Below are 27555 nucleotides of genomic sequence, written 5' to 3' on the forward strand. Positions count from 1 at the left end.
AGCCGTAGAGAAACCCTTGGGGTCCTTTTTATCAAGTGAATACTCAATGGTAAAATAAAATCTCCGGACTTACTAGCTCTTATGTCTTTTTATGTTCTTGAGAGACATCTTAGAAATAGGGACGTTCTGTTTTTGATTCCTAGTCACAGGACGAACTATGGACTTAATGAACCCATAACTCGTAATTTATCTCTTTTTAATTTAATTCATAGTGAAGTCGACCTTCAAATGAATAGGGATATGTTTAAGAGCATTGCTTTAAACTTTTTTAATGATGTATACTGATAAATTATAATTTAATTGTAGTCAACAGATTATGTATCCATTGATGAATAAAGAAATAAATAAATAAATATACGGGTATGCTACAAAACCGTTAAGCCATAGAAATTTCTAAAACAAAATGTTTTTTTTTTATAAAACAAATTTGTTGACAGGTTGCAATTTATTGCTCATACCTGATAAGTTTAGATTAGAGACATTAGTTTGACCGCAACTTAAGTTTAATATAGTCTGGCCAAAGGAATTAGATCAGAGTTATTTTTCATCAAATGAATTTGACAAATTTCTGAAACTTGTAATGATGGTTTTAATCATATTTTGAGTTCTACTGTTTTACAAAACCTTGTCCTATATTAAAAATGTCTTATAATTTATTGCTCATAACAAAAAATTAAAATATTATAAGCGACTTCATATATTTTTTGAAACTAAATATGACATTAATATTTTGTATTCGCACTGCTAGAAAATTTGATAGCAATAGACCTTGTGTCTGTCTATCTAATTCATTCTATTGGCCAAAAAGAAGAAAACGTATAAAGCAACGCCACGAAATCAAAACAAAACTAGACCCAATAAGTAAAATACTTGCTTTCGGTAACAGGGTAATTTAATAGAAACAAAATTATGTATAAAAACAAAATTACTTACCAAAAGAGTAAAAGAAGCAAGAAAAAATAAAATATATGTACATATATATTGGAATTCTGTGACTGACACTTGCCGCGTTGCGAAACAAAACAATTTTTTTTTATTTTTATTTCTTTTATGATTTTCTTCCGCTTCTCTCTGCTCACTCTCTTTCCAAATAACTATATAATATAATATATAAAAAAATGTTTGTTTTAATTAACTCGTCGTAGAGACGGACGTGTAGACATTTTTGTTGTTGTTGTTGTTCTGGGTGATTGGTTGGTTGTTGGGTTAAAATGAATGAAGTTGGGTAAATAGAAGAAATTGGAGTATCGCGACCTTTTGCAATGCGATTCTTTTCTCGTTAACCCACCTAAAAAAGAAGATTTTGATGGTCTTCTTTATTCTCTCCAGTTCAGCTATCGATAATTTGTTAATCTTTATTGGTTTCTATTAGCCAAGTTGATTGATTGAAGAAAAATCCTTCTTCCACGGCCATTTGCTATGTGACGGTGATAAAAACCGTGAAAATAGTGACGCACAACAAAGTGACCCGTTGTAACTCTTGCGTGAAGGAAACAGGAACTTTCCCTCCCTAACCCCAACACAGGCAGCCGACCAAACCGAAAGGCTGACTATAACTATACCCACATTAGTTTACTCACTCGATGTCGAACTCAATCAAGAGGCGAAAAGCGAAGGAAAAATAAAATTTGATTTCGTAACTTTATGGCCAATGAAATCTCGTGCTCGTCACTAATTCGATTGTTAATTTTTTTTTCAGCAAAACAATAAAACGGCAAAAATTAACTTAAAACTTAGGGAAATTTCACTTTTTTACAGCCCAACAGCCGCCAAACAGGAATGTAAAACAGGAACCAAGAAATTGGCCAAAATGTACAAGGAAAAGGCAAAAAAGTTACAGAACCAGAAAAAGAAAATAATACGAAAAAAAAATGAACGAACGAACTAACGAATGAACGGCAATGGGATCGTGGTCGTGTGGTTCGTGGAATCGAGAGGAGGAAAACTTTTGGTCTTGTGCGAAAAATTTCTCGAAACGATTGCAGCACGGCGACTACATCAACGACGACGACAACGATGGCAAAGCGAACGAGGAACGACTACGACTACGATGGATGATTTGGATTTCCAGCTCAGATCCACACTAAAAGAGCACTCAGCGGCGCGGACACAGACAGACAGACAGACACAGAGAGAGAGCCGCAGCCAAGTCAAGTCGAGTCGAGTCGATTCCATTCGATTCGAGCCACCAAGAGCAATCAAGAAAATGTATAAAAATTCGAAAGGCAGAAAAAGATAAAATACAAAATAAAATCAAATAAAAGGAAATCGAAATATATATGAAAAAAGGTGCAATTGATTGGAGGTTGGGGGAAACTACCGTTCCGATGAGTTACCAGGGCAAAGCAGCACCAACTTCCAACTTAACATTAACTTAACTAACTACACCACTAAAACGAAAACCACACCACACATTTTTATTTCAATTTCAAGTTTTTTCTTCTTTTTCATTTTTTCGTTTTTTTTTTCTTTTCAAGGAGTTTTTCCTTTTTCTTTTTTTTTCAATATCAATTTTTCACATAAAATTCAAGTTTTTATAAATGGTTATGTATGTTAAAGCAATTAAAAGAGTTTATACTAACTTTTTATGATAAAATTTAATAAAAATAGTCACTATTTTACGGTAGAAAACATTATTTTACTTTTCACGTTTTGCATTCGATATGGTTAGTGGATAGAAATTTGTATTTATTGAGACATGGCGAAGCAATAAGCAAAGGTAAAGGCGAAGGCGCTTGCAAACAGCTTCAGCTTCAACACAGCACACTAGAGTTTGATTTGATCTGTGGAACCTGGAATGGAAGTGACAGTGGAGATCTGGAAAAGTGTGACAAATTTGACAGTTGCGAAATATGGTACTGCCATGTGTGTTGTTTGCTTTGTTCTTCCATGGCATAAGTAGTTTTCTTATTTATGTAAGTAATGAGTTGTTAGAAAATTAAGATTCAGTTGCACAATCGTGGTTTATTATTTAAACCGATTTCTTTGGTTTGGGAGTTTTAGAACTTAATCACTGAAACACAAACACGCTTCAGCTTCGGCTTCGCCTGACGTTTACGAGTTCAGCCATAGAAATTCAATGCATGCTATCACAATGAAGCTTCGACCTCACGTTTCGTTTGACAATCGTAAGGAAAAGAACGTAATGTAACGTAATGTGACTCTAAACGGAAGCTTTAGTTCAATTATCTGAACATTTGCTTTGTCTGACAGCTCTATGGCTGAAACACATATACGTTTCAGCTTCGGCTTCACCTGACGTTTACGAGTTCAAATATAGGAATTCAATGCATGCTATCAGAATGAAGCTTCGACCTCACGTTTCATTTGACAATCGTAAGGAAATAACGTAATGCTACGTAATGTGACTCCAAACGGAAGCTCTAGTTCAAATTTGCTGAACATTTGCTTTGTCCGACAGCTCAACTTCAAAGGTTTCTTTAAAAAATAAAGAATTTTGTTAGTTCTGTTTTCAAAGGTGGTTCAGATTTTTTATAAATTTTGCTAAAATTTTACTTCTTTTGTACTTAATTATTGATTCATTTTACTTAAAATAACCCAAATAAAATGAATTAAAATACAAAATAATGATGAAAAATCAATTGTCATCTTTAAACGCGCTTAATGAGTGCCATACGTCTCCAAGACGTATGATTATCTTTCACGCACTAAAAAATATGATTATCTTTCTAGGGTTAAGAGCAATTAAGGCTTAATGGTGTTAATTAATACAAATTTGTTAATTTTATAATAATTATGAAGACATTTTGAATTCTAATTGATTTACAAGTATCTGGATTTGATTTCTGCATAAAGTTATTAAATTCATCCATTTAATTGCAAAAAAAAGGATGATTCACACAAATTTTATAGGAATTTTTTATAATTCAGAAGTCAAGATTACAAAAAAGACAAAAATGTTCATCTTAATTATAGCATTATAGCATGTTGCAGTTCTAGCTTTACTTTTCTACTTTCATATTTAAATTTTGTTACACTTTTTGCAAAAATGTTCATGCAAGTAATTGCAATATTTATCTTACATAAGTCAGGTTCTTTTAGAAAATTAAACCGTTTTTTATATTACAAAGAATTTAAGTACAGTTATAGGCTTTCTACACCGAACCGAAAACTCGGTTTTCGCGAGAAAATAGGTTTTCGTCGAAAACCTATACCGATAACACAAGTTTTCCCATACATTTTTCGTAACCCATAAGTTTTCGTTTTCAACAAGTTTTTGTTAAAACCTCTCGAAAGCCAGTTGAATTTGACAGATGAAGTAAACAAACTCACCTAATGAACAATTCAAAGCTTATTGAAATGAAATGAAAACATTCAAATATCAATCAGACATAAAAAAAAACATCTGACAGCTGACTCAGGAGAAAATTTACAGTTTTAATTTCAAACTACATATTGTTATTTGGTTATGGTTAATTAACTGGTAGGTAATATTTTTTATCAATCATAAAAGATAGTAAATAATTGTACTTTTTCTTTTTTCTTTCTTTTTTGGTTTTAGAACAAGCCAAACTTCTCTACAAAACTCTTTTAAGATCATGCCTACTGTGGATGTGCCAACGCCAAAGATAGCTGCAACTGTCCTGTATTCAGCAGACGACCCAAGCGTATATATTCCAATGGCTATTCTTTTTTTCAAAGGTATGCACTTTCTAAAGTTGGTATCGTGCATTTCTAGATTTTTCAGCCTTGAGGTAATGATATGAAGTTGAGCAGGAACTTCATGCTTTGTTCCATTTTCTTTGTATGTATGGAAATCAAACCAATCTGTCGAGAATTCATTTTATTTCACAAATTATTCGAAAATCAATAAATTTTTAAATTAAAAATATACTATTTATACAAAATTTGACAATTAGTATCAAAATAATGGAAATGTCAAACGAAAACTTGTAAATACTCGGTGTGAACACTTTATGAGTTTTCGAAAACTTTTCGCCGAAAACCGGGTTTTCAGTTTGGTGTGGAAAGGCTATTAAGGCTAGGCGCGCACATGTTATTTTTAGTTTCGAAACTGTTTGGTTTCTAAATTGATCACAAAAGACTTATATGAGAGTCCACGCACATGCAGAAACCATTCGGTCGCATATTCGAGCAACTTTTTAGTGTGTGTTTTGACAGAAGCTAGACGATCACCTCGAACCAATTCCTAAGTTTGTGTTATTGGGAATTATAGATAACTGCGCTGTAAGTGCAAGAGAGAGACAAATTTAGTCAAGGTTAATAAATGTTTCCTGTGTATTGGTTTATTTCGTTGATTACTTTCGGAGTTGCTGATGTACGCGATGTTCGGGCAATCAACGATAGAACTATTCGGTTTCGAAAAAGCTGCATGTGCGCTCCTAGCCTAAGCCCACATTTTAAAACTATGGAAAAGTACTGTGTACCTAATTATAACCACATTTTTCTTTTAGAACAATGTTTTCCGGCTATCCGAAAATATTTTTCAATTTTCTTACAAGTTGTTTTATTTGTTTTCTAATACTTTCGTTATGTCTTGCCGGTACACTGTACCGTCAAAAAGAGCCATTATCCAAGTTAAAGTATTTCATAGGAAGTAAATAGAGTTACCACTGGTTTACTCTCTCCGACTTTTAGATTTCGGCATAAAGTATATATCTACCTTTCTCTACTTTTATGGAGTTACAGGTACATGTCAATCCACTTTAACGTTTCTTGTGACTTCACAATAGTCTTTAATTATGGTTTTAATTTCGTTTTATAATCAATAAAAACATAAAAAAATGGAATAATTAATGTTTCGAATTAAGGATTATAAACATTTAAATTTAAAAGTGCATTTTATAATACATGAGTTATAATAATTGTGTATATATTAATGATGACCCAGTGTACAAAGAAATCAGTTCTAAGTGAAACTTTGATTTTGAACCACAAATTACATAACTTTACTTATGTAAAATTTTTGTACTTCATTTTTAAATATTTAATTCGATAGGCTGTTTTTTTTGTATTGATTTAGGTTCAACAGAAATTTAACTTTTTTTCGCTGATAAATCTTCTTTATGTCAAGGTCTTTCGCTTTTTTCTCTTAGCTTAGGCATTCAAAGTTCAATTACATCACAGAGCCTTCTGCGTGGCTGTTAAAACTCTTAACTCTTCTTTAAACATATATTTACCTTTTTATTGATCTTAATAAAGTGTTTCCCTATAAGAGTTTACAAGTTGATTTTAAAAATCGAGTTATTTTTAAAGAAATCAATGGATGATTATTTCATAATAGTTCCGGTTAAATTATCTCTTGATTTTTGACATGAAAAGTTGTACAGTTGTAATATCTTTAATAACTTCACAAATTTCATTTTTAAGGTTTCAACTTGATTGTTGAATATTAGCATTAGATATTATCTTTCACTTTACGTCCTAAATAAAAAAATCTTAAGGTATTTAATCACAACATCTCAGTGACTGAATATCGTTATTTTTAATTATGACAAATGTCAAAAGCTGACATTTTAAAAGTAGTAGCTGCAAAATTGCGAGCTATTCAAAATGAAATTTCTCATTATAAAATGCATTAGTTAACACCGATTCGAAATAATGTAATGTTTCCTAAATCTAAAAAAAAACCTTTTAAGACAAAGGCTGTTTTTTCATGTGTCACTATCCAGAATATCTTTAGTGGAGTTATAACTAGGATTAAGACTATTCTTAAAGAGAAAAATCAGTATGGTGAAACATTTGCTCTAGCTGTATAGGTGAACATTAGCCCGCAGGCCATTGATATACCAGAAATGGACTCCTAGTCAATTCATATTCCCATAGAAAATACCATTTACCTATCATTCTATGCTTTCCTTTTTTAAGGTTTAATGGAAAAATTGGCAAATAAATTAAAATGCCATCTTTTTCTTTATAGACATCAACAAACAAAGAAACTGAGGACATCTATTTATTACAAAGTTTTCTAAAATAAATAAAAATTAAGTGCTAAAAGGTTTTTTCATATTTCCGCTGAACCTACAGAAGATTTAAGCAAAAATCCATATCTGTTCGGTCCAAGTGTTATTTTCATTTCAATATAGAATTTTTTTTATTTGCAATTAAAAAATAAAGAAAGAAACGATAGGGAAACGTCAAAAAAGTCAGTGAAATTCAATGGATGTCTCACATCCATTCATTAACCCTGTGGCTCCAAAAGAGTAAAATCCAATCCAGCTTCTCTTCCGCAATCCATTGTTTTTTTTTTGTTTTTGACTGGGTATATTATATCAACTTCAAATGGCACATTTGACACTAGAAACGGTTAATCTGTTGTTTATTTTTTTGTTGATTACCTTTAGTGTCGGTAGTTATTGGTTTTGAGTGTATCCATTTCTCGAAGAAAGGGAACTTCATGATTTGGAGGCGCACCTACTCAAGGACTTAGTATGGGAGGACGGTGCAGACTATAAGAATTTTCGTATGATGTCGTTCGACAGATTTGAAGCTGTTCTGTGTCTAGTACAGATAATTTTGAGTTAATGAATTTAGGCTCAGCACTACATACAACACAAACGTCAAATTTAATGACAGAATTTAGATCCGCTCGAAAAATCCATACTGACCGGATCATGGACTGGATGTTGGATTGTTGGTCTCTTTTGGATTATCTGATAAAAGGCCGATAGTCCTGTCATCAGAAATGGAGACCCCAAGTAATGGAAACATCTATTTTGGAATTTTAACTCTGGTGGAAGATCTGCAAAGCTTTATATTTAAATCGGAACGCATTCATTCTATTCCAAAAATTTTCGCCCAATCCACCATCAAAGTTTCGAAAAAAATACGAAACAAAAGCAAATAATACTTCCATTTACATCGATCTATCTCGCTTCCACTTACAGAGTGTTTTCGCAATTCGCTGGAATTAATCTTCGAAATCCAATGGAAAGTCAGAGCTGCCATTAAAATAATTTAGTTTTTTCGCTCAGTCTCTCAAAACTCTTCGAAACTCGGTGACAATCGGACGACGACGACGGCAGTGCGATTGTAGAATTATATTTTTTCTAATTTATTTCCTCCCTGATGGAAATAAAAACCACATAAAACTCAAGAAATCTTTAACACACACACTTTCTTTATCTTCCACAATTTAATGTAAGTGATAAATTCAATAAATAAGTTAAAATTGAATGATTTTTTCCACCATAAAGTGTTAATTTAGTGTCTCGAAGAAAACCCTGCTTTTTTTTGTTCTTTATTTGTGGCGACTCCCCTTTATGTTGTTTTTCTTTTCTTTCTTTGATTTGATTCATCGACAGAATTTATGAGATATACTCTTTCTTGAACGCGATAAGTAATTTCTATAAATAAACTTCAAGTGCAGTGATGGTCAGGAGTTGATAGTTGAAATCGCTCCATTTAAAAAAGAATTGGAATCGAAATCAGCAGAAGCCTATACCACATACTACCAACTATATTCGTATAGTACCTAAGAAAAATTCACTGCCCACGCAATTCGTGTAAGTTTCTTTCTTTTTGTCTGGTGCCTCTGAAGGTGGTTTTAAAGTTCTCTTATTGTTAGCTGGGTCTGTGTAAGTTATCTTTGTTTTCTTTTTGATTTTATTGCAATCACATACCTAATTTTTTATGATGATGATAATGATGATGCACTGAGTCTGACACACCGAATCAATATTCCGTCAGCGTCGACTTCCTGGTATCGCCTCGCCTTTTCCCATTACTGCTTATTAGAGCGCCTTCATGACAGTAGTGTCATGTAGTCTGTCTGTGCACTAGAAACTAGAGGCTCCTCACACCTTCAGCTTCCGCCAATCAGTTGACAGTTGACCCCAACTTACCTGCAATTTCCCTCACCTAGAAGCTTGACACTCGAGTGTGTATTTTGATTTTTGTCTTGGTGTTTTCTCAGATTTGCTTTTGCTAAATATTACGTACCACTTTGTCGATGAGTCACTTTAGTTTTTCTGATTTCACTTTCAGAGTATATTCAGTGCCATTTCCAACTGTACAATGAGTCGATTTGATTCATTGGTGTCTCATTATTTTTAGCAGAAGTTGTTTTATCAAAAAACCACAAATATCGTTATCACATTTCTTTTGCTTTAAAAAAACCTAAAAAGAAATAAATCATTGTTCGTTTTTGACGGGATATGAACGGAAGATACTGCTGGAAGTTAAATAAATAAATAGGTACATAGTGCACATAAAGTTTCTGTTTTATTTTTTTGTTTACCTTGGATGTCGCTAGTTAGGTCGCTGACATCATCGTCTTGAATTTGTTTCGGATCAGTTTAAAATCGTATATCGACTTTTTGTATATATAATTTAGTACCTATTGCATTATCATGGTGTTTCATCTCTAATTTGATGCCTCTTAAAATTGGGTTATTTCGAGACAGTTTTTTTTTCTATTTTTGTTATTAATAATAATTGATATAGTATAAATTATTACCTACATAATTTGGATTCTAAAGATGTGTAGGTACATTTTTGAATTAATTATTCGATTGTTGTTGGGTATTGTTGACATAAGCATGTGACGCTGGTGGAGATGACAAATCCCATTTCCGAAGTATTTTTTGATCAGATTTGTTTAATATTGATGACGAATCTCCAATAGGCAAATTAATTTTTAAATTGAGACTTTATATTGGCAACCAGTTTGATTTTAAACATCTATTTAAATTCATTAAAAAAACTCATCACTTAAAATAGGTACGCAGTTTTTAAAATTTAGATTTAAAATTGTTTGATAACATTCTTCTTTTCTGTAAATAACTAAAAGAAATACAAGAATTTCGTAACCTTTAAAGTTGGCGCCGCCGGCGGTAATTATCCCTTGGTTTGTCATTGGATACACAAAATTCAAGGCTTTAAAAGCAATTGGGAAGACAGCAAATTATTTTAAAATTAAAAATAATTTAGCATAACGAAGAACTTGCCATGAAAATGAAGGATTCCTTATTGAAAATAAGTGCTAAAACTTCCGAAGTATTTTTTGGACAAGAATAAACGGGATCAAAACGAGATCAACAAAGAAGAGGCAACAGTGAACAGCTTAACAGGTATCTAAATATCTAGGAATTTCTTACAGTGCCAGTTGTGCATGGGGAACTCCTGAATAAAAGATGCAATTTAAAATGTGGATCCTATTACAAAAATTTAATACCAGTGTTATGTTATGAAAATATGGAAGGTTTTTCAAAAAAAAAAATAATCTTAAAACCCTTACAAAGAAAAAGTACATATGTATGTACAACGTGGGCGATGAGGACCATTTCTCAAACTGTGAAATTGGAAGAATGCTCTATCTCTTACCCCGGAACCTATATGTACAAGAAACCGCTGCAAACAGCACCCTACGGCTCAGTCAATCTCGTTGCTGGAGAAATAGCCAAATAGGACACGCACGGATGTTACAGGAATACTTAGGAAACGACGTGAGCATGGACTACATGACACAATGTCTGAACTTCAAAAAACCCTTCACTTCTAACTTTCCGGATAAACAAGAATGGGTGAAGAATGTGCCACACATAACTGAGTCGACTATATCTATATACATACATATATTGACTTCTCGTAACAAATGCTGGGGTAGGTGCAGGTTTCTTTTCGGAAATAATTGATCTCGCCAACTTTTCAGACTCCCCGAAAGCACCACATCATGTGAATTCCACAGCCAGGAAATTATAGCCCAAATTTGACAAAATAAGATTCCGTTTAATTATGCATCTCGACAAAAAATTATACGATTGTTTGGGAGCATAATAACCGGGCCACAACCTGTTGGGATACCACAGCTTTTTGACGACGCACAGTGGCCCGTGTTGACTTTTTTGGTTGCAAAAATCATATCTCCTAAACGAATAAAGATATTGCTTTAATTTTTTTATCTTGAAGGAAGCTTCCAAGGCTATACAAATTGTAACTTTCAAAAAACAAAATGTTAACAGGGTGTTTCAGATATTTTTGTTAAAATACAAAGGCGATAAACATAGCGGTATTTTAAAATGAATCGTCAAAATCAATTTTTTAAGTAATCTAAGTGAATTGAAACAGTAGAGCAAAAAGAAAAATTACCAATTCGAATGAAAAAGTGGGAAAAAAGTATTTTTTTTAATTTTAAGGAATTTTTTTTATTTTCCAGTATTCAAGAATACATAATGTATTTTGGTGATATATTAACAGTCAAACAGTGGAAAAAGAAATACAGACAAAACAAATTAATATATAAACACTAAATTTTTTAAAAACTATCATCTAAGTCCGGGGAAATGTGTAATAAACTCATCATTTCTGGAGAGTATCGTTCTTTCAGATCATTTTGGATCCTCACATGCTTTAAGGAAGATCCGAAGAGGTTGCTAGCATGTTAAGTAGGTCCTCATTCTGTCGAATCCTTGAAACTTTACACGTATTCTGATATCAATATTTTTTGTAGTCTTTATTTTTGCATTCCTGGGCTTCTTCTGACAGTTCTCCAAGTGGTAGTGATTGATATTAAATGATATTTTGACTATGAACCAATATGTTGTGTAGAGTAGGTGTGAGTTCTCCATTGACTCCAGTGTTTCCAAACCAAACCATTGCTTTGGTTTATCCACAACAAGGCCAAGCTCATCGTGAAAACGCCTTTGGATCTCTTGTTTTCTTCTTTTTTCCGCCTCCTTGTTCCCAATCGATTCATGAGTACCTTCTCCTTCTTGTCGAAGAGTATACGCAAGCTTCAAAATGAATTCCATGCATCTGATTCTAGCATGCAGTAAAGAGATTTCATATTCGTAATTATTTTCATCCTTAATTGATTTCATCTTAATTCAATTTCTTTTGTGTCACTTTGCATATCGGACATGAGCGCGTAGACTTTGTTTTTATTATTTGACTTTTAATATTATTGATTGTGGTAGTTATGATGTCAATAAACATATTGGAACATAATGGGCAGACAGAAATGAACTGATGATTGGCGAGGGTTCCTCCAGTGTTCACCATATGTACTATTGAGTCGAAGTGGGACAACTGACAACTGTTTCACCATCTTTTGTATTTATTTTTTGCTTGTAGGCACTGGCTTCCTTGGCTTCTGTTTGTCCGGTATTGATATGCAGAAATAAGGAAAGCCATTCTGCATTCTTTTTGAAGTTATTTCTCGATCTTTTCGCTGCTATCCATTTTCTATCAAGGTTGTAATAAAATTGTTTTTATATCTGTTAATATAATGACGACATATGCAAGAGATGCAACGATGAGGAAGAACTGTCCAGCATTGTGCCAGTGGTCTTTTAGAACACGAACACTATAAAATTACGAACTTGCCTCTGAAAATTCTATATTGGGACAAGGTTACGAAATCATCTCATTCTCTAAAATAAAGTGGAATCCGTTTGACTCAAATATCGTCGATTTACGATGAATAAGAATGAAGCGTATTTTTGATAATCAATGCAATAATAAAACAATTTTTTATTTTCCTATTTTGTATGATTGTTTTTAAAGCACTTGTATTGTGTATTCCTCTTTTATAGATTCAGATCCATTGTTTTATGCTTGCTCATAACAAAAGTATGTAAATCTGCAACTATGATTTCTTCCTTCAGCAAAACACCTTGAATGTAAAAAAACGTACTCTCTTTCATCAAATTTTAATTGTTTCAAAGTTTCTATCGTCATCGCATCGCAGACTTATCTTATTTCACTCTCGATTTATTTAACAAATAATTTTCATCAATTAGCATTTAAAAATCGTATAGGTATGTAGATATATAGAAGCTTCAAATAGCTGGAATGTATCGCAATCTGAAGGTCCAAATAGCTGTGGTTAAGTTGAAATAAGCTGTTTGTTGTTTAACCACACTACTTTAGGAGAACTAATGGACGAATTTAATTTCATTTTTCAATTATATCAGCATCTTGATAAAATTAAGAACTCATATTAAAAGTTTTGATTTATTTTCTTTTTCAGATCACTAAGAAGGATTTTGTATAAATCCACAAACATGACTCGAAACAGTAGACTACTAGAATTTCTAGCACTCTTTGTGTTTCTCGGCTCTTTCGTTATCATCGCCGAATCACAAATTGCCGAAAAATATACCCAAAATCAGTGTGTCAATAAACGTACATGTCATGAATGTATACAGACAAAAAGTTGTGCCTGGTGTATGATGCCAAATTTCACTGACAAACCAAGATGCTTCCAGCCAAGCATCCCACCCTTCGATATCTGTCCAGAACCTTATACATTTAATCCAAGTTCCGAAAGAACTATTATACTTAATCGAAGTTTAACAAAAGCCGGCTCAATAAGCAGAGGCGGACAGATGGTATCAGGAGGAAGCTATGAAGCTGGTTCTTCTTATAGTGCAAGTGGATCAAGTTATCAATCGTCCGAGTATGGATCTTCAGCAAGAGGATCGAGCAGCTCGTCGGGAAGTTTTAGTGCTTCAAGTGATTCTATTGTTCAATTGAGTCCACAAAGAGTCAATCTTAAATTGAGAATAAGTAAGTTTTAGATGTAAGAACACTTTTTTTTCAATTAAATAATATCTATCTTTTTTTGTTTATTGCAGATGAACCATCTAGATTAAATTTCCGTTATTCACAAGCTCAAGATTATCCTGTCGATTTGTATTATCTTATGGACTTGTCAAAATCCATGGAAGACGATAAGAAGAAACTCTCAACTCTGGGTGATAGATTATCGGCGACAATGAGAAATATTACATCAAACTTTAAATTGGGCTTCGGATCGTTTGTCGATAAAGTTCTAATGCCATATGTTTCAACTATACCCTCCAAGTAAGTTGGTTGTTTTTAATTGTTCAGTAATTTTTTAATTTTTGTTGTTAAGAAGAAGAAGAAGTTATTCCTACTTTGCAAATGAAATTAGGTTTTAATAAAATAAGTTAGATGGCTTATTATTTAAGGCTATACGTATGGCAGCGGTACAGTTTTATTAGTGAAATCTAAAATTGTTGCCTGAATTTTTATTAAAAATAAAAAACGATCCGGGTAGCGAAAAGTCTATAAAACTCAACGAAACTATGGAGCCAAGTTTCAAAAGTTATATTCCCAAACCTTACTGAGAAAAACCACAATAAGCTCAAACAAGCTAGAAAGAGCTTAAACGATCATATGAAAAAAAAACTATTACGAGGGAATAGTGATAGGAATGACTTCTATGTTTCAAAGTCATCTTGGCTCGACTCTAAAGATACTTCTTTTGTGTGCTCAAATGGAATGGCTTGGACAAAATTTTGTTACTAAGTCTACATTGCCAGAGAGCACCATTTCTTTTTTCGTCATATTAATAGGTCTCATTCTGAGTAGATAGAAAACATCAATCTTGCATCTAACGGTCTTTCGTTTTCATATTAGAGACTTTTAGCTTGAAGTTATAACCTACTTTTTCCGGTGAACACCCATTATTTCAAACTCTGGATATAGAGTGTTCATAAAAATAGCAGTGCTTTTGATTTTATAATTAAAAAGTGTTAAAAATATTTTACTATATAAAGTTTTAAGTATTTGTAACATACTAGCATATAAAAAATTAATAAATATTAGCTCAAAAATAAACAATGGGATGGTCAAGACACTGCACCGAAGAAATTCGAAAACTGCGTTTGGAGGAAAAAACCTACCAAAATATTAAAGACATCCTAGGTTGCTTAGCAAAAATGGCAAAATAAACCGAAAACGCGATTCCCAAAAAGATGGCTACTGAAAAAACTGACAGAAAAATTGATCAGTTAGCAAAAAAGAACTCTTCCATAGGCTCTAGGAAAATAAGAAATGGACTTCAACTGTCTGTTAGCGCTGTTACAATACGAAGACGTCTTTTATAAGAGAAGTTACCAGCCCGAAGTTCACGCAAGGTACCATTCTTGACGAAAAAGCATGTGGCAAAGAGATTGGAGTTTGTTTAAGCGCATAGAGATTTGGAAAAAAAGAAATGGAGGAATGTTCTGTGGAGCGATGAAAGCAAAGTCGTCGTTTTTGGGTCCAAGGGTCGTCGAAAATATGAGAAGAGAAGAAGACCCTAAAATGCAGCATACGATCCACAGTACTCTATAAAAACAGTGAAGCATGGTGGAGGAAAAATTATGATATGGGCTTGCTTTTCATATTACAGGGTCGGGCCTATTTATCCCATGGGGGGTAAAAGGGATACAACCGAGTATGTGAACATTCTCGGGGAGGTTATGTTACTATGCTGAAGAGGAAATACCGTTGGTTTGATGTACCAACAAAACTCACAAAATCATGGTTTGCGCAGAAGAAGTTATCCGTTATGGAGTGGCCCGCTCAATCCCCTGACCTCAACCACATCGCACATTTGAGGGGGATGATAAGAACGCAATTCATAAAGCACAACCCAAGAATTCTGGTGTCAAGTTTTAGTGGACTCGATGCAACTTAGATGCAAAGTATCATACAAAACAATGGTTATGCAACAAAGTAGTAATTGTAAGCTAAAATTATTTGTATAGATAGGTAGGTAGAAATGGCAATCTCAAGGCTACCTAGCCCAATTAGCGCTGTAGTGCGCCGTTTTGATACCAAAAACTCGTTTGACCTGTGATTGAAAGGGACAGATTTATAGAGAAGCTTCATAGTGATTATGTTAGAGCCATTGTCGCATTGAGAAAAAAGATTAGGTCTCTAATCTTTGTCTCAGATAGCTCATCAAGTTCGTGAAAGAATGCTTTTCCAAAGTATTTCATTCTAGTGTTTGCCAAAGCAGGACATTTGCAGAGAAAATGGATTATCGTTTCACTTTCTCTTTGGTCACTACAAATACTGCAAAAGGTGTTGTAGGAGATATCCAACTTCTCCGCATGAACTCCTATAGGCCAATGTCCGGTACAAACCGCAACAATCCTGGCTATGTCTTGCCTTGGCCTGCATAGAAGATCGTTTGTACGGGTTTTATAATAGGCGGGCCATATATTCCTAGATATAATGCAGTTGGCTAATTGGCCCACCTTCGGTTTGATTCAGTTTGGTAAATAGAAAATATTTTACCCTTGATAGCACCAAGAGGAATGTTAACCATTTCCGCAAGTGAGCTATTAAGGGCCGATCCTTGCCTGGCTAGGTCGTCAGTCCGTTCATTTCCCACGATACCACTATGGCCCGGAACCCAGATCAGGGTGTCACCGAGGTTAATATTCAGGCTCGCAAGCTCACCGCGACATTGCTGGACCAATTAAGATGAGGATATGGCCGAGTTAGTGGCTTTGACAGCTGCCTCACTGTCTGTAAAGATATCCGCATTTCGGTTTTGGTTTGGCTTTTTTAAGTATCTTACATGCCTCCCTTATTGCCAGCAGTTCAGCTTGAAAAACGCCAGCAAAGTCAGGAAGCCTAAAGGATTTGGCTACATTTAGGGACTCAGAAAATATCCCAGAACCAACTCCGCACTCCATCTTTGAGCCGTCAGTAAAGATGGTTGTGTTGAAACCTATCGACACGATGTCATCCTCCCAATTTTCTCTGGATTAGAAAATAACCTTAAAACCCTTACGAAGGCTCAAAGTAGGAGTGCAGTAGTCAGTGTCTACCGAGATAATATCTGAGGGAATCAATTTTGTTGTGTTGCTGTGACCATAAGGTTTTGACAACCAGCTGTTTGATACCTTCAGCCTAATAGCGCTGCAGGAAACTATGTATTTAAAATTATTTGTATACTCTCATATAATTTATTAGTTTTTCTTACTTCTTACGTAATAGATCTAGTACTTTGTCATGCACTGCGGTTTTTACTGTGACAAAGCTAATGGTAAAAAATCGATAATAATTATTTTCTGTTATTATTAATTAAATATTTTAGTTTGTTATTAGAAATTTTACGAAATATATCATAACGTTGATATTGAAGGCCTTTTTGTTTTATTTGGTGAGCACTGCTATTTTTATGAAAACAACTGTACCTTCTTCCTTACTTATCTTCCGCACTTTCAATTCCTCGTTTCCAGGTCATAAAAACTCGATTAATCATCAGCTTAGGGTCTATCTTGTTTCTTAATGTCCGTAAAAAGGGCTTTGTATTTAAAGGATCACCGAAGTGGTAGAGTTGTAAATTATTTACTGTGAATACAATGAATACAATGCCTCAAGAACTCCTGTCGTTAAGGCTTAAAATATCAAAAATGCATCAAACTAAACTAAAAACTTTATTCATTATGTGAGGCTTATAAATTTCATTATTTGAGGCTTATAAAACCACCAATTCCGTGGAATAATCAAGTATTGGATGGGATGCTGTCAGTGTTTACAATTCCTGCGATGATGCCACTCTAATCTGACTCTGATATATAAAGCTTGTATTCTACTAAAACTTGTAAAAAATGCTCATATTTCAGTAATTGCCCCAAAAGCAGACTTCAAAATTTGAATGGAATCCATAAAGAAATGATAGACCTATAACCGAAAGTTTTACATGGATAGGACACCTACGCTACTTCTGGAAACAGTGTTGTAATGAAACAGCCTGTTACACCTCCGCTCTGGATAATTCTACTGTTTTACTTGGCTTTCGATTTCGAGCGAAAATTAAATTAAATTGGGTGGTGCAACAGTCCGTTGTGAACCAGGGTGTAGTGACTTACAACTCGCAACCATTCCTGTGTGCGAGTACTGTTGTATAAATAGAAGGGACCTACAATTTTAGGCCGAATCCGAACGGCTAATTTGAGTAAGCACTTTTTCATGACAAGAATTACTCTTGAAGGAATTGTCAATTCCTCGCAAGAGGCAGTACCCGCGAAAATTAATTTTTTAAATTAAGGTAGGGATTGAACCCAAGACCCCTTGCATGACAGTCCAATGCACTAACCATCATGCCACGGGTACTACAGCGTAAATTAGTTCATCAAATATTTGAGACTCTTTGAAAAATGTGTAAAAAACTTTTGATTTTACACGAATTTCAACCCCAAATAAAGATGCCTTTTAAAAATAAAAATACTAGCGAGCTTTAAAAAAAATCATAATTTCATTTGCAAAGTAATTAAAAAAAATATTATTTAAACAAACTTAATTTATTCTAATCCTTATTCGATACTTATTTACAATTTATATTTATTAATTTTTTTTTCTTCAAAATTATCAAAAAAATAAAAGACTGGCAGAGCCATGCCAAGGTTGTAAAGCTCCCTACGGTTATCGCAACCACATGACTTTGAATGTAGACACAAGGAAATTTTCTGTAAGAATTTAATTCAATTTTTTTAAGAAAACAAAAACTAAAAACTAAAATACAACTTTACAACTTCCATGCACTCATCTTTCCGTTTTTCTATGTTAATTTCATGTTTTGTTTCTATTTCTGTTTCTGTTTAATCGTTTCTTTACTTTTCTTTTGCTCACATATTTTTTCTCTTTGTCTATTTACTTTTCTTTTTGATTTTGTCCTAATGAGATTGGTATGACTATTAGACAATCTTTTAATATTTTATGGTGTTTTTATTTCTTAGATGTTTTTATTTATGTTGGTTATGGGTTATTAATTATAAAAGAGTTTAAAATTAAAAATCAATCAAATTACTAAGTTACAAAGTTTTAAATTTACAACTACTAATATATCTGTGTTCAAAAGGTAAAAGGTTTTAAGTCTTTTTGTGTTGTTTTTCAGAAAGCGTTTATTGTTTTAAAAAAGGAGGATACCGTTTTTAGTAAATTTTTAGATTTGTGGTAAAATAATTTAAGTTGACATAAGTGATCTTAATTTTTTGATTAATTTTGAACATAAAACATAACCCGAATCATCCTCTACTTAAACTGTTTTACCTTTTGCAAAAACCTACGACTTGATAACTTATTGATTAAAATAGTTGTTCTGTTTCTTCTTTTAAGCTTATTCAAGTTTAATTTTGCTGTAAAAAATTAACCTGTGTCTATTCACAACATACTCATGCTTCTAATCAATTATTCCTTTATTTTCGTTTCTGAGTATTAAAAAACGATAGTTAATTGAGATAAACCACGTAAATACTTTGTAATTTTTGAATCAAGGCTAATTTTTAACAATTAGAGGGTACAAAATTATCTGAAAATGATGATGTCTCGGTCTCTAGGGAACATACTGACATTACTAAAACTTATTTCTTCATTTATTTAGTGTTTCACAACCGCACTCACCTTACGGCTTCATTAATAATATGGGTTTAAGCACGAATACATCTAAGTTTTTTGTAAGTTGATTGGATATTAATTAATAATACACTTACTTATTTTTTTTGTTTTGGAATGCGTATACTTTATTTATTTAAAATGAATTTGTGCATGTTCGGAAATGTATGTGGGAAAGGAAGGAATTAAAAAGTTTGTCCAAATTATTTTTTTATGGGGTTTAATATTTTTTGTTTATTTTCTTTTTCTTTTAAATGCTGAGTGTTTGGTATTGTCTTTTACTAAATTTTCCTCCTATAAATAAACTTATAACATACATACACACATATTATTTTTAGCCTTTTGTCGTCACGCTGTTCAAATTATTGAATACTTTTTTAAGAACCATTGCATGTATATTTTCTAAGCTTTATGATGTATCAAAAAAGAAGAATAATCATTCATTCATTTCTAATCCTGTTCTAATTATATAACTTTTGTTTTGGTTATTCCAAAATTATATAACAGTGCTTCGACAAAAGTTACCCCATTAAGATATAACTCTTAAAGAATTAATGGAAAGGTGAAAATATAGACGCTGCTTAAAATCAAAAAGTTTATGACTACCTTGGGAAGTAAATTTAAAAAATTACAATTTATCTGAGCATCACACCAATTGTAAAGTTTAGTCCTGCCATAACTCACGATTAAAAATAAATATATAAAGAACTTGGGCCAAGTGATCAACTTTCAAACATTCCTCTGTGCGAGTCATGTTAGGGATGGAGGGGATCTACACTTTTGTGCCGCATCTGAACATCTAGTTTGAAAAAGTACTTTTCATGACAAGAATGACTCTCAAAGGATTTGTCAATTCCTTGTAAGAGGCAGTACCTGTGAAAATCTTTAGGTGACTTTGGAAGGGATTGAATCCAAGACCTCTGGCATGACAGTCCTACGCACAAACCATCACCCGACGAGTAGTTCAAATAAATCACGATGTTAGTTGTAAATAAAACAGAACCTTTTTAGAGAATGATCTTAATTTTTAAATTATCGTGTGAACAGGCTCATGCCTAGAACATTAGAAGGGTTTAAATACTTCAACAATAACTTGATCCTAATTTGTATCATGTGTCATGTCAATGAGATGGAAAACAAAATATCAGCTTGGGTGGAATAGGTCCATATTTTCAGTCGCTCTGTGGCATATAAGTTCTAATGTTGTTAATGTGCACAATTATCTCATTCCTAAGCTCCTGAATTGTTCTTGGCTTATTGTCGAATGAAATCAAACGGTGTCCAATCACATAATTGTGGTGGTTAGTTCGCATCACTCCGAACGACCGACTTGAGATAACATAATTGCTTTATTGGCTATATGACAAGTGACATTGTCTGATTGCATATCCTTGATTTCTGGTCAAAAGTTCCATAACATACCGCAACATGCTGTCATTCTTTGTGGATGCATTGGTTTTTCTATAATCACTAAATGGTTCTCATTTGACTAAATGCAAAAATTCTGCTTCCTAACGTATCCGCTGAGATCAAAGAGTGTCTAATCAAAAAATCATAAAACAATACAATAATTTTAACACGCTGTTCAATTGCGTAACTTTCTATGGTTGAAATAAAGTTGGCCAAACATATGATGGTAGGACTCTGAGCTTATATCGTGTGCTATGGTTGGACCAGATCCCCTTTAATCGAACTCAGATAAAAAAGCAGCTTCCATATTCCCACCTCCTTCTATTAAACTATACAAAATAATTTTACACTACATTCAAAATAGAATAAAAATATAAACCACAAATTATAGGAAGAAGTACATAATGCTTCTGTATCAGGAAACTTGGACGCACCCGAAGGTGGTTTCGATGCAATTATGCAAGCTATTGTTTGTCGCGATCGCATTGGTTGGAGAGATCAAGCTCGTCGTCTTTTGGTCTTCTCCACAGATGCAGGATTCCATTATGCTGGTGATGGCAAAGTAAGTTAAACTAAAAACCAACACAATATTGTATGCTATAAATTTTGTAATTGTATTGTATAGCTCGGTGGAGTTATTGAACCCAACGACGGACATTGTCATTTAGATGACAACGGTCTATATACACACTCGACCATTCAGGATTATCCTAGTATCTCTCAGATTAATCATCATGTTAAGAAAAATTCAATAAACGTCATCTTCGCCGTTACTTCAACTCAAATTAATGTTTATAAACAATTATCACAACATATTGAAGGATCATCAAGTGCTGTGTTGTCCGATGATTCATCGAATGTGGTCGAATTAGTCAAAGAGGAATATGAAGTGAGTTTAAAATTATACAGCCCATTGATTCCCATAACCATAATGTCATGGTTTTGCTTCTTTTTTTTTTAGAAAATTTCATCTTCAATCGAAATGAAAGACAATGCAAATAGTTATGTGAAAATTCAATATTATTCAAATTGTTTGAATGAAAATGCTAGTCCAATTCCAACTTACAAGTGTGATGGCATTAAAGTTGGAAATACGGTTAATTTCAGTGCTGAAATCACTGTCACCGAGTGTCCATCAAATCCCAAAGACTGGAAACAACAAATTCAAATCTATCCCGTTGGTATCAATGAAACTCTGATCGTCGACTTGGAAATGCTCTGCAGCTGTCCTTGTGAAAATCCAGACCATGCATCGTTCGAACGGAATTCGACCAAGTGCCATAATCAAGGAGATTACATGTGCGGAATTTGTGAATGCAATGAGTTCAATTTCGGTCGCACTTGTGAATGCTCTAACTCGAATATTCAAGCCGATACAGACCCCTTCATTTGCAAAGCCGACAATGTAACTGATGTCGAATGCAGTGGACGTGGAAACTGTGTGTGCGGTATTTGTGAATGCGATAAGCGACCAAATCCCGAAGAGGTGTATTCTGGAAAATACTGCGAGTGCGATAATTTCTCGTGTGATCGTCATAATCAATTGCTTTGCTCTGGCCCAGATCAGGGTACTTGCAACTGCGGAGTTTGTGATTGTAAGCCCGGTTGGACTGGATCAGCTTGTGATTGTTTAGCCTCGAACGATACCTGTAAGGTGAATGGTGAGGGAGAAATTTGTTCAGGACACGGAGAGTGTGAATGTGGCGTTTGCAAGTAAGTAAAAAGTTTTAAGAATTCGAAATAGAAAATTCAAGAAACATGAGATATTAAAAGTGACGATCTTTTGATTTTAGGTGTATAGTATCTGAAGAGGGTCGTTATTCTGGTACCTATTGTGAAAACTGTCCCACCTGTACCAAACGTTGTCTCGACCTTAAGGATTGTGTTCAATGTCAAATGTGGAAAACAGGACCACTGAAAGATGAAGCTGCCTGCGCTGCTAATTGCACACTCTTTGTTCCAATTACCGAAGAGAAGAATGTAAACGACGAAGATGCAAATCGCGTTCCTTGCTCGTACTATGACGAAGATGATTGCCGATTCAAATTCAAGTACACCGAAATTGACGGCAAAATCACAGTCTATGCCCAAGAAGAGCGCGAATGTCCACCCAAAGTGTTTATGTTGGGTATTGTATTGGGAGTGATTGCAGCTATTGTTTTAGTTGGTTTGGCCATTTTGTTGCTGTGGAAATTGCTGACAACAATTCACGATCGACGAGAATTTGCGCGATTCGAAAAGGAGCGCATGGCTGCTAAGTGGGATGCTGTAAGTTACAACATAATGTTTTTATGAATGATTCCTAATTTTTGTTTTATTTTTTTTTTCTAAAGGGTGAAAATCCAATCTACAAGCAAGCCACAACGACATTTAAGAATCCCACATACGCTGGAAAGTAATAAGTTCGCTGCTAATTGTGGAAGATATTTTATTTAATTTTTGTTTTCTGTTTTTTGTACCGAACACCGTCGCGTCGTCGTTTTGTTGAACGAATTTGATAAAAAAGTATTCAAAAAGGATAATTTTAAAACTGCCGTAAGCTAGTGTTGCACTATTTATTAAAGTCTTCCCTAATGACTTACTCCAACGAGTATCAAATCCAGTATCTTATCTTATTTTTATCGAACATTAAATTTGCACAACATGACGGTGATGATTTATTTTAACGAATTAAGCGATACAATTTATTTTAAACAACAAATCTGTGTCTTAAGAAATCAAAAAAAAAAAGAAAATAAAACTAATCATGTGTGCCTGCTACTTACATAAATATTTTATGTATAAAATAATAATTTTAAATATTTTTTTGTTTAGCAAACAAATCTAAACACATGATTTATCAACTGCTGTTTGAATCATGCCGACTACTTAACTAAATAAAATAGACAGGTTTTCTTTTTTAAATATACATAAATAAATATTAAAGAAACAAATAAAACGTCCACCGACAGAAATCGTGTTGATTTCTATTTTGGTGTTTCCAACAGATAAATAATTAAGCCTATTTATACTTTTATACGTCATTATTAACAATGCAGATTTTAATTTTGTGTTTTTTAACACTAGAAAGATAAAAAAGAAACAACACTTTTATAATCAAAAGAATTGTGTGCCTATTAATGCATCCTTGTCTTTTTTGGCGGGATAACCGAAAGAAAAAAATTATTATTGTATAGCCAAATTAATATTATATAAATATATGTAACTTTTAAATTTATACACCATAGACTTAATCAAGCGATTAATTCTCTAAAACAAAAAAAAACAATTATCAAAGGAATATCCTTAATATTCCCGCAATATATTTTTGTTTTAAAAAATAATAACAATTCTGAACGCGGTAAAAATAATATTTTCGATTTTATTTTTATACTATTGTAAGTTATTTTTTTTGTTTTTAATTTATAATATACATAAATTAAATTATATAAAAATTAATATAAAGTGTTTATTTTTTGTATTTAGGTGTTTTTTTTTGTAACTGTACTGATTTATTTTTTGTCTTTATTTTAACATTTAACGTATTTAATTTTTTTTTGTAAATCTTTCTTTCGATTTGTCAAAACAAAAATGTAATGATTGTTTTTTTTTTTTTAATTCATACAATTTACAAAAATTATATTTCATATTAAGAAAATAATAAAATGCTTTTAAGAAATAAAAGAAACACGCACATATAAAATAAAAAAATGAAAATTTACATACATACGAGTAGATGATAAATTTGAACACGTATAAAATCATTAAAACAAAAAAAAGTAGTTAATAAAAATAATATTAACATAAGGAAATTATTGAAAAGCTTTTTAATTTAAATGAACTTTGTTTGTAATTCAATTTTATAGGGTTTCGAAAATAACAAAACTATTCCACTATGTAAGCTTTTCCATCTGTCCTATTCTACTGGTCTCTTCCCGAGTGGATGGAAAACTGCATTTGTCCAGCCTGTCCCTAAAAAAGGCGAACCCTCCTTCCTCTCTAACTATCGTCCAATAGCACTTACGTCCCTTCTTTCCAAGGTCATGGAAACGCTGATCAATTTTCAGCTTAAGAAATATCTAGAAGAACGGAAGCTTTTTAATGACCGACAGTATGGCTTTCGTTGTAATTATGTCCACTGGTGATCTCATGGTTTAACTCACCGAACAGTGGAACAAATCCTTACATCGCTTTGGAGAAAGTAAGATTATTGCACTTGATATTTCAAAGGCATTTGATAGAGTTTGGCACCAAGCTCTCTTATCGAAAATGCGTGCTTTTGGTATTGATGAAACTCTTCTTTGTTGGGTTAGAAATTACCTTTCGGAACGTTCAATTCAAGTAGTATTGGACGGGTTCAAATCTGATATTCACAAAATAAACGCTGGTGTGCCACAGGGCTCCGTTTTGTCTCCGGCTTTCTTCCTCATTTTTATAAATGATTTTTTGTCTGAAACTTCTAACCCACTACATTGTTTCGCTGATGACAGTACCCTCTGCTTTTCATATTCGTTTTTAGATTCTCATCCTTGTTCTTCGGATGGGGACCACCAACAGCAGCGTATGATAAGCATATTTAATTCTGATCTTGACAGCATTGTCCAATGGGGATTCAAAAACCGTGTAGAATTTAATGCTTCGAAAACTCAATGGTGTCTACTGTCAAAAATCCTCCCCCAACGCCATTATCCATGGGTGGTACTTGCATTTAGGAGATTGAACAACTATCAGTCCTAGGTATGTGCATCACAAATCACTTGTGAAGTGATTGATCACATATTTGACATCGCCAAAAATGCTGCTAGATGCAAGAAGTTTGGCTGAGTTCAAAAATGCAACTAGTTGCACAAGCCATGCCAACAAAACTCATGCAATGCAATTATGAACAGAAAAACTTCTGCAAGAATGCGGCAGATATACAATATCAAAAACCAGTTCATAAATGTAATTAAATTAGGCGCCTATAAAAAAGTATGACAGAAATAATTAAGTTTTTTCTTTGAGTTACGCAGGTTTTTGTTTTGTAGTGTCTTTACAAAATTCTTTCAAAATGTCCAATAATAATGTTTTATTAGGACTTATTTTAAATGTTTTGAATGGAACAAATTCAAATCTATGAAGTATAAATATTATATTTCAACTTATTAATAACAAATCATTTTATTTTTTGCCAAAAATTTAATAAATATTCAATTATTTTACGTACTCATCTTCTTTTGACATTTTCCTGCAAAGCGGCAACAGAAATAAAATGACTGCAGGTTTGATCGCATTTCAGCTGTCTGATTGCTTTTTTTTGAACAGAGTTACCGACTGCAGTCATGCAGTGTATTTACATTTATGAACGTAAATCTTGCATTACTGCTGCATTTTTACATTAATGAACTTACCCTTTTTTACCCTTCTGATCTGGCTATAATATACAAAGCTTTCCTAAACTCGAGTATAACTCTCCTCTTTGGACTGGAGCCCAAATAACGTACCTGAGTCATCTAGATAGAATTGAAAAAAAAGCTCTAAAAATGATAGGAGATCGTTTTCTCTCTGAGACATTTGAACTGCGAGCATGTTGTGGTTATAAATGGTTCTACGTTCTTCATTAATTATTGGGACATTGCGAGCAAAAATCGCTGCCATTTCTACAGTATTGTATTGTAGTCAACGATTCAAATCAGTGTCTATTAAATCAGATGCATTTCGATTTGGTGAATACATACCGAAATGACTTAGTGGTAAGTTGGCAATGATAACGCAAAAGATCCTCAACAGCAATCAAAGCTTTATTGTACATAGAGTCAATTAATACTATCGCAAGATTGTTGCACCGCGGACGATGTTGATGCAATTCAACCATAGTACTTAGGAATATAAAAAAAGATAAAAACCTATTCTTAGACCACCGAATGTATATGCGAAATTTCATTGAAGTTGGTTAAACTGTTTCGGAGGAGTATGGCAACTAACACTGTGACAGGAGAATTTTATATATTAAAAAATATACAATTTTAGTTGCTTTAATTTCACTTAAAGTGATTTCGAAAAATATTCAGTTATGAAACCGAATGAATGATAGAACCCTGAAAACAATATCACTTGATTTTCAATTCAGATTTAGATTTCATTTCACCACATTTTGGGAACCTAGCTGTATGATTTATCATGTCGTCAAAATAGAAATATCTTATTGCGAGAAAAACAGTATTGAAGATCCAAATATGAACATACATATGTCCTGTGAACGGTCTTTTTAATACTTCTTCCGTTCCTTGAGTTTTGGAGTTATGGCCTTGACTTTTTCCCAGAATATTTTTTAAAATATATGTACAGTGTCACTATACATATGTACATATATATAGTGTCATTAATATTCGGTTTTTATGCTTAAACATACTTTTAGTGTTTTTCTCGTAGTAAAAGTTGAATTTAGGTTTATTATTTGGTTATTTTATAAATTAGTATATTATTTTCTACATATTTCATTAAAAAAAAATGTTGCAATCACTTAACCGCATTAAGATTATACGATAAACAACGCAAAAAGGACACCATGTTTTCTTTACTGAGTTTGACATTTGCCCCGATTAACCGTTTGCCTATTCAAGAGTACCGTTAAAATAAAGTATTCACTAGACGTTTGCATACATTTTTAAAAGAATTAAGTGTAAGATCATTTGGATTCATTTAAAAAGTTAATCTTGGGGCGCAAAGGAAAAAATGCAAGCCTTGAAAAAAGAAACCTTTTTTTCACCATAATAGAGGTGAAACATACAAACAAAATTGCTGATATTTTAGACATGAAGCCAAATACTGTCGGTGATATTGTGTGGAGGTATAAAAGAGAAGGAAGGATCGAACTAAAGAAATAGATGAGTCATGTAAGTGCTATGGTGTGGCGCAAGCCAAATGAAGAGCTTAAAAGCAGGAACACAAAGCAAACAGTGAAGCATGGAGGCGGGAATATCATGGTTTGGGTGTGCATTTCGGCAAGAGGCATGGGAAATTTAGTATTCATCGACGGTATATCGAAAAAGGAATACTCTT

At 33.2% G+C, this 27555-nt stretch overlaps 2 protein-coding genes and 1 long non-coding RNA gene across 8 annotated transcripts in view; 2 read left to right on the forward strand and 1 right to left on the reverse strand.

The window, feature by feature from the left end:
* The window catches only part of LOC129948588 (uncharacterized), a 39290-nt gene extending 37516 nt beyond the window's left edge, over positions 1–1774 (forward strand). The window contains exon 3 of the long non-coding RNA XR_008781900.1: positions 1759–1774. This is a non-coding gene — a long non-coding RNA (uncharacterized LOC129948588). The remainder of the gene's footprint in view (positions 1–1758) is intronic.
* Positions 1–2724, reverse strand: part of LOC129948586 (rho GTPase-activating protein 21) — a 48706-nt gene extending 45982 nt beyond the window's left edge. Inside the window, exons 1-2 of one of the 5 annotated variants that reach the window (XM_056059700.1) lie at positions 1289–1844; positions 934–1094 (exon numbers count right to left, since the gene is read on the reverse strand). The gene's annotated coding sequence lies outside the window, so the exon portion shown is untranslated. Of the gene's footprint in view, positions 1–933; positions 1845–2336; positions 2466–2582 lie in introns of those variants that run through there. The other 4 variants (XM_056059699.1, XM_056059702.1, XM_056059701.1 and 1 more) reach the window with 4 other exon arrangements.
* A 5231-nt stretch (positions 2725–7955) lies between these two features.
* LOC129944535 (integrin beta-PS) lies at positions 7956–23803 on the forward strand. 2 transcript variants are annotated; one of them, XM_056054032.1, is made up of 9 exons: positions 7956–8121; positions 12953–13491; positions 13560–13788; positions 18118–18202; positions 20927–21097; positions 21161–21424; positions 21497–22248; positions 22329–22803; positions 22869–23803. In XM_056054032.1, exons 2-9 carry the CDS (start codon positions 12987–12989, stop codon positions 22932–22934), a joined length of 2547 nt encoding a protein of 848 aa, XP_055910007.1. In that variant the 5' UTR covers positions 7956–8121; positions 12953–12986; the 3' UTR covers positions 22935–23803. The 2 variants fall into 2 exon arrangements, with proteins under 2 accessions (XP_055910007.1, XP_055910008.1); XM_056054033.1 differs by lacking the exon at positions 7956–8121 and adding an exon at positions 8351–8486.
* Positions 23804–27555: the final 3752 nt, after the last annotated feature.

Source organism: Eupeodes corollae, chromosome 2, assembly GCF_945859685.1.
Source record: "Eupeodes corollae chromosome 2, idEupCoro1.1, whole genome shotgun sequence".
Classification (NCBI taxonomy): domain Eukaryota; kingdom Metazoa; phylum Arthropoda; class Insecta; order Diptera; family Syrphidae; genus Eupeodes; species Eupeodes corollae.

Bases quoted from the DNA above. Each gene is read 5' to 3' on its own strand.
- LOC129944535 (XM_056054032.1), top strand. From the start codon at position 12,987: ATGACTCGAAACAGTAGACTACTAGAATTTCTAGCACTCTTTGTGTTT. The intron at 13,789-18,117 runs GTAAGTTGGTTG...AAAAAATAAAAG, and splicing joins GTTTCAACTATACCCTCCAA to ACTGGCAGAGCCATGCCAAG. The intron at 22,804-22,868 runs GTAAGTTACAAC...TTTTTTCTAAAG, and splicing joins TGGCTGCTAAGTGGGATGCT to GGTGAAAATCCAATCTACAA.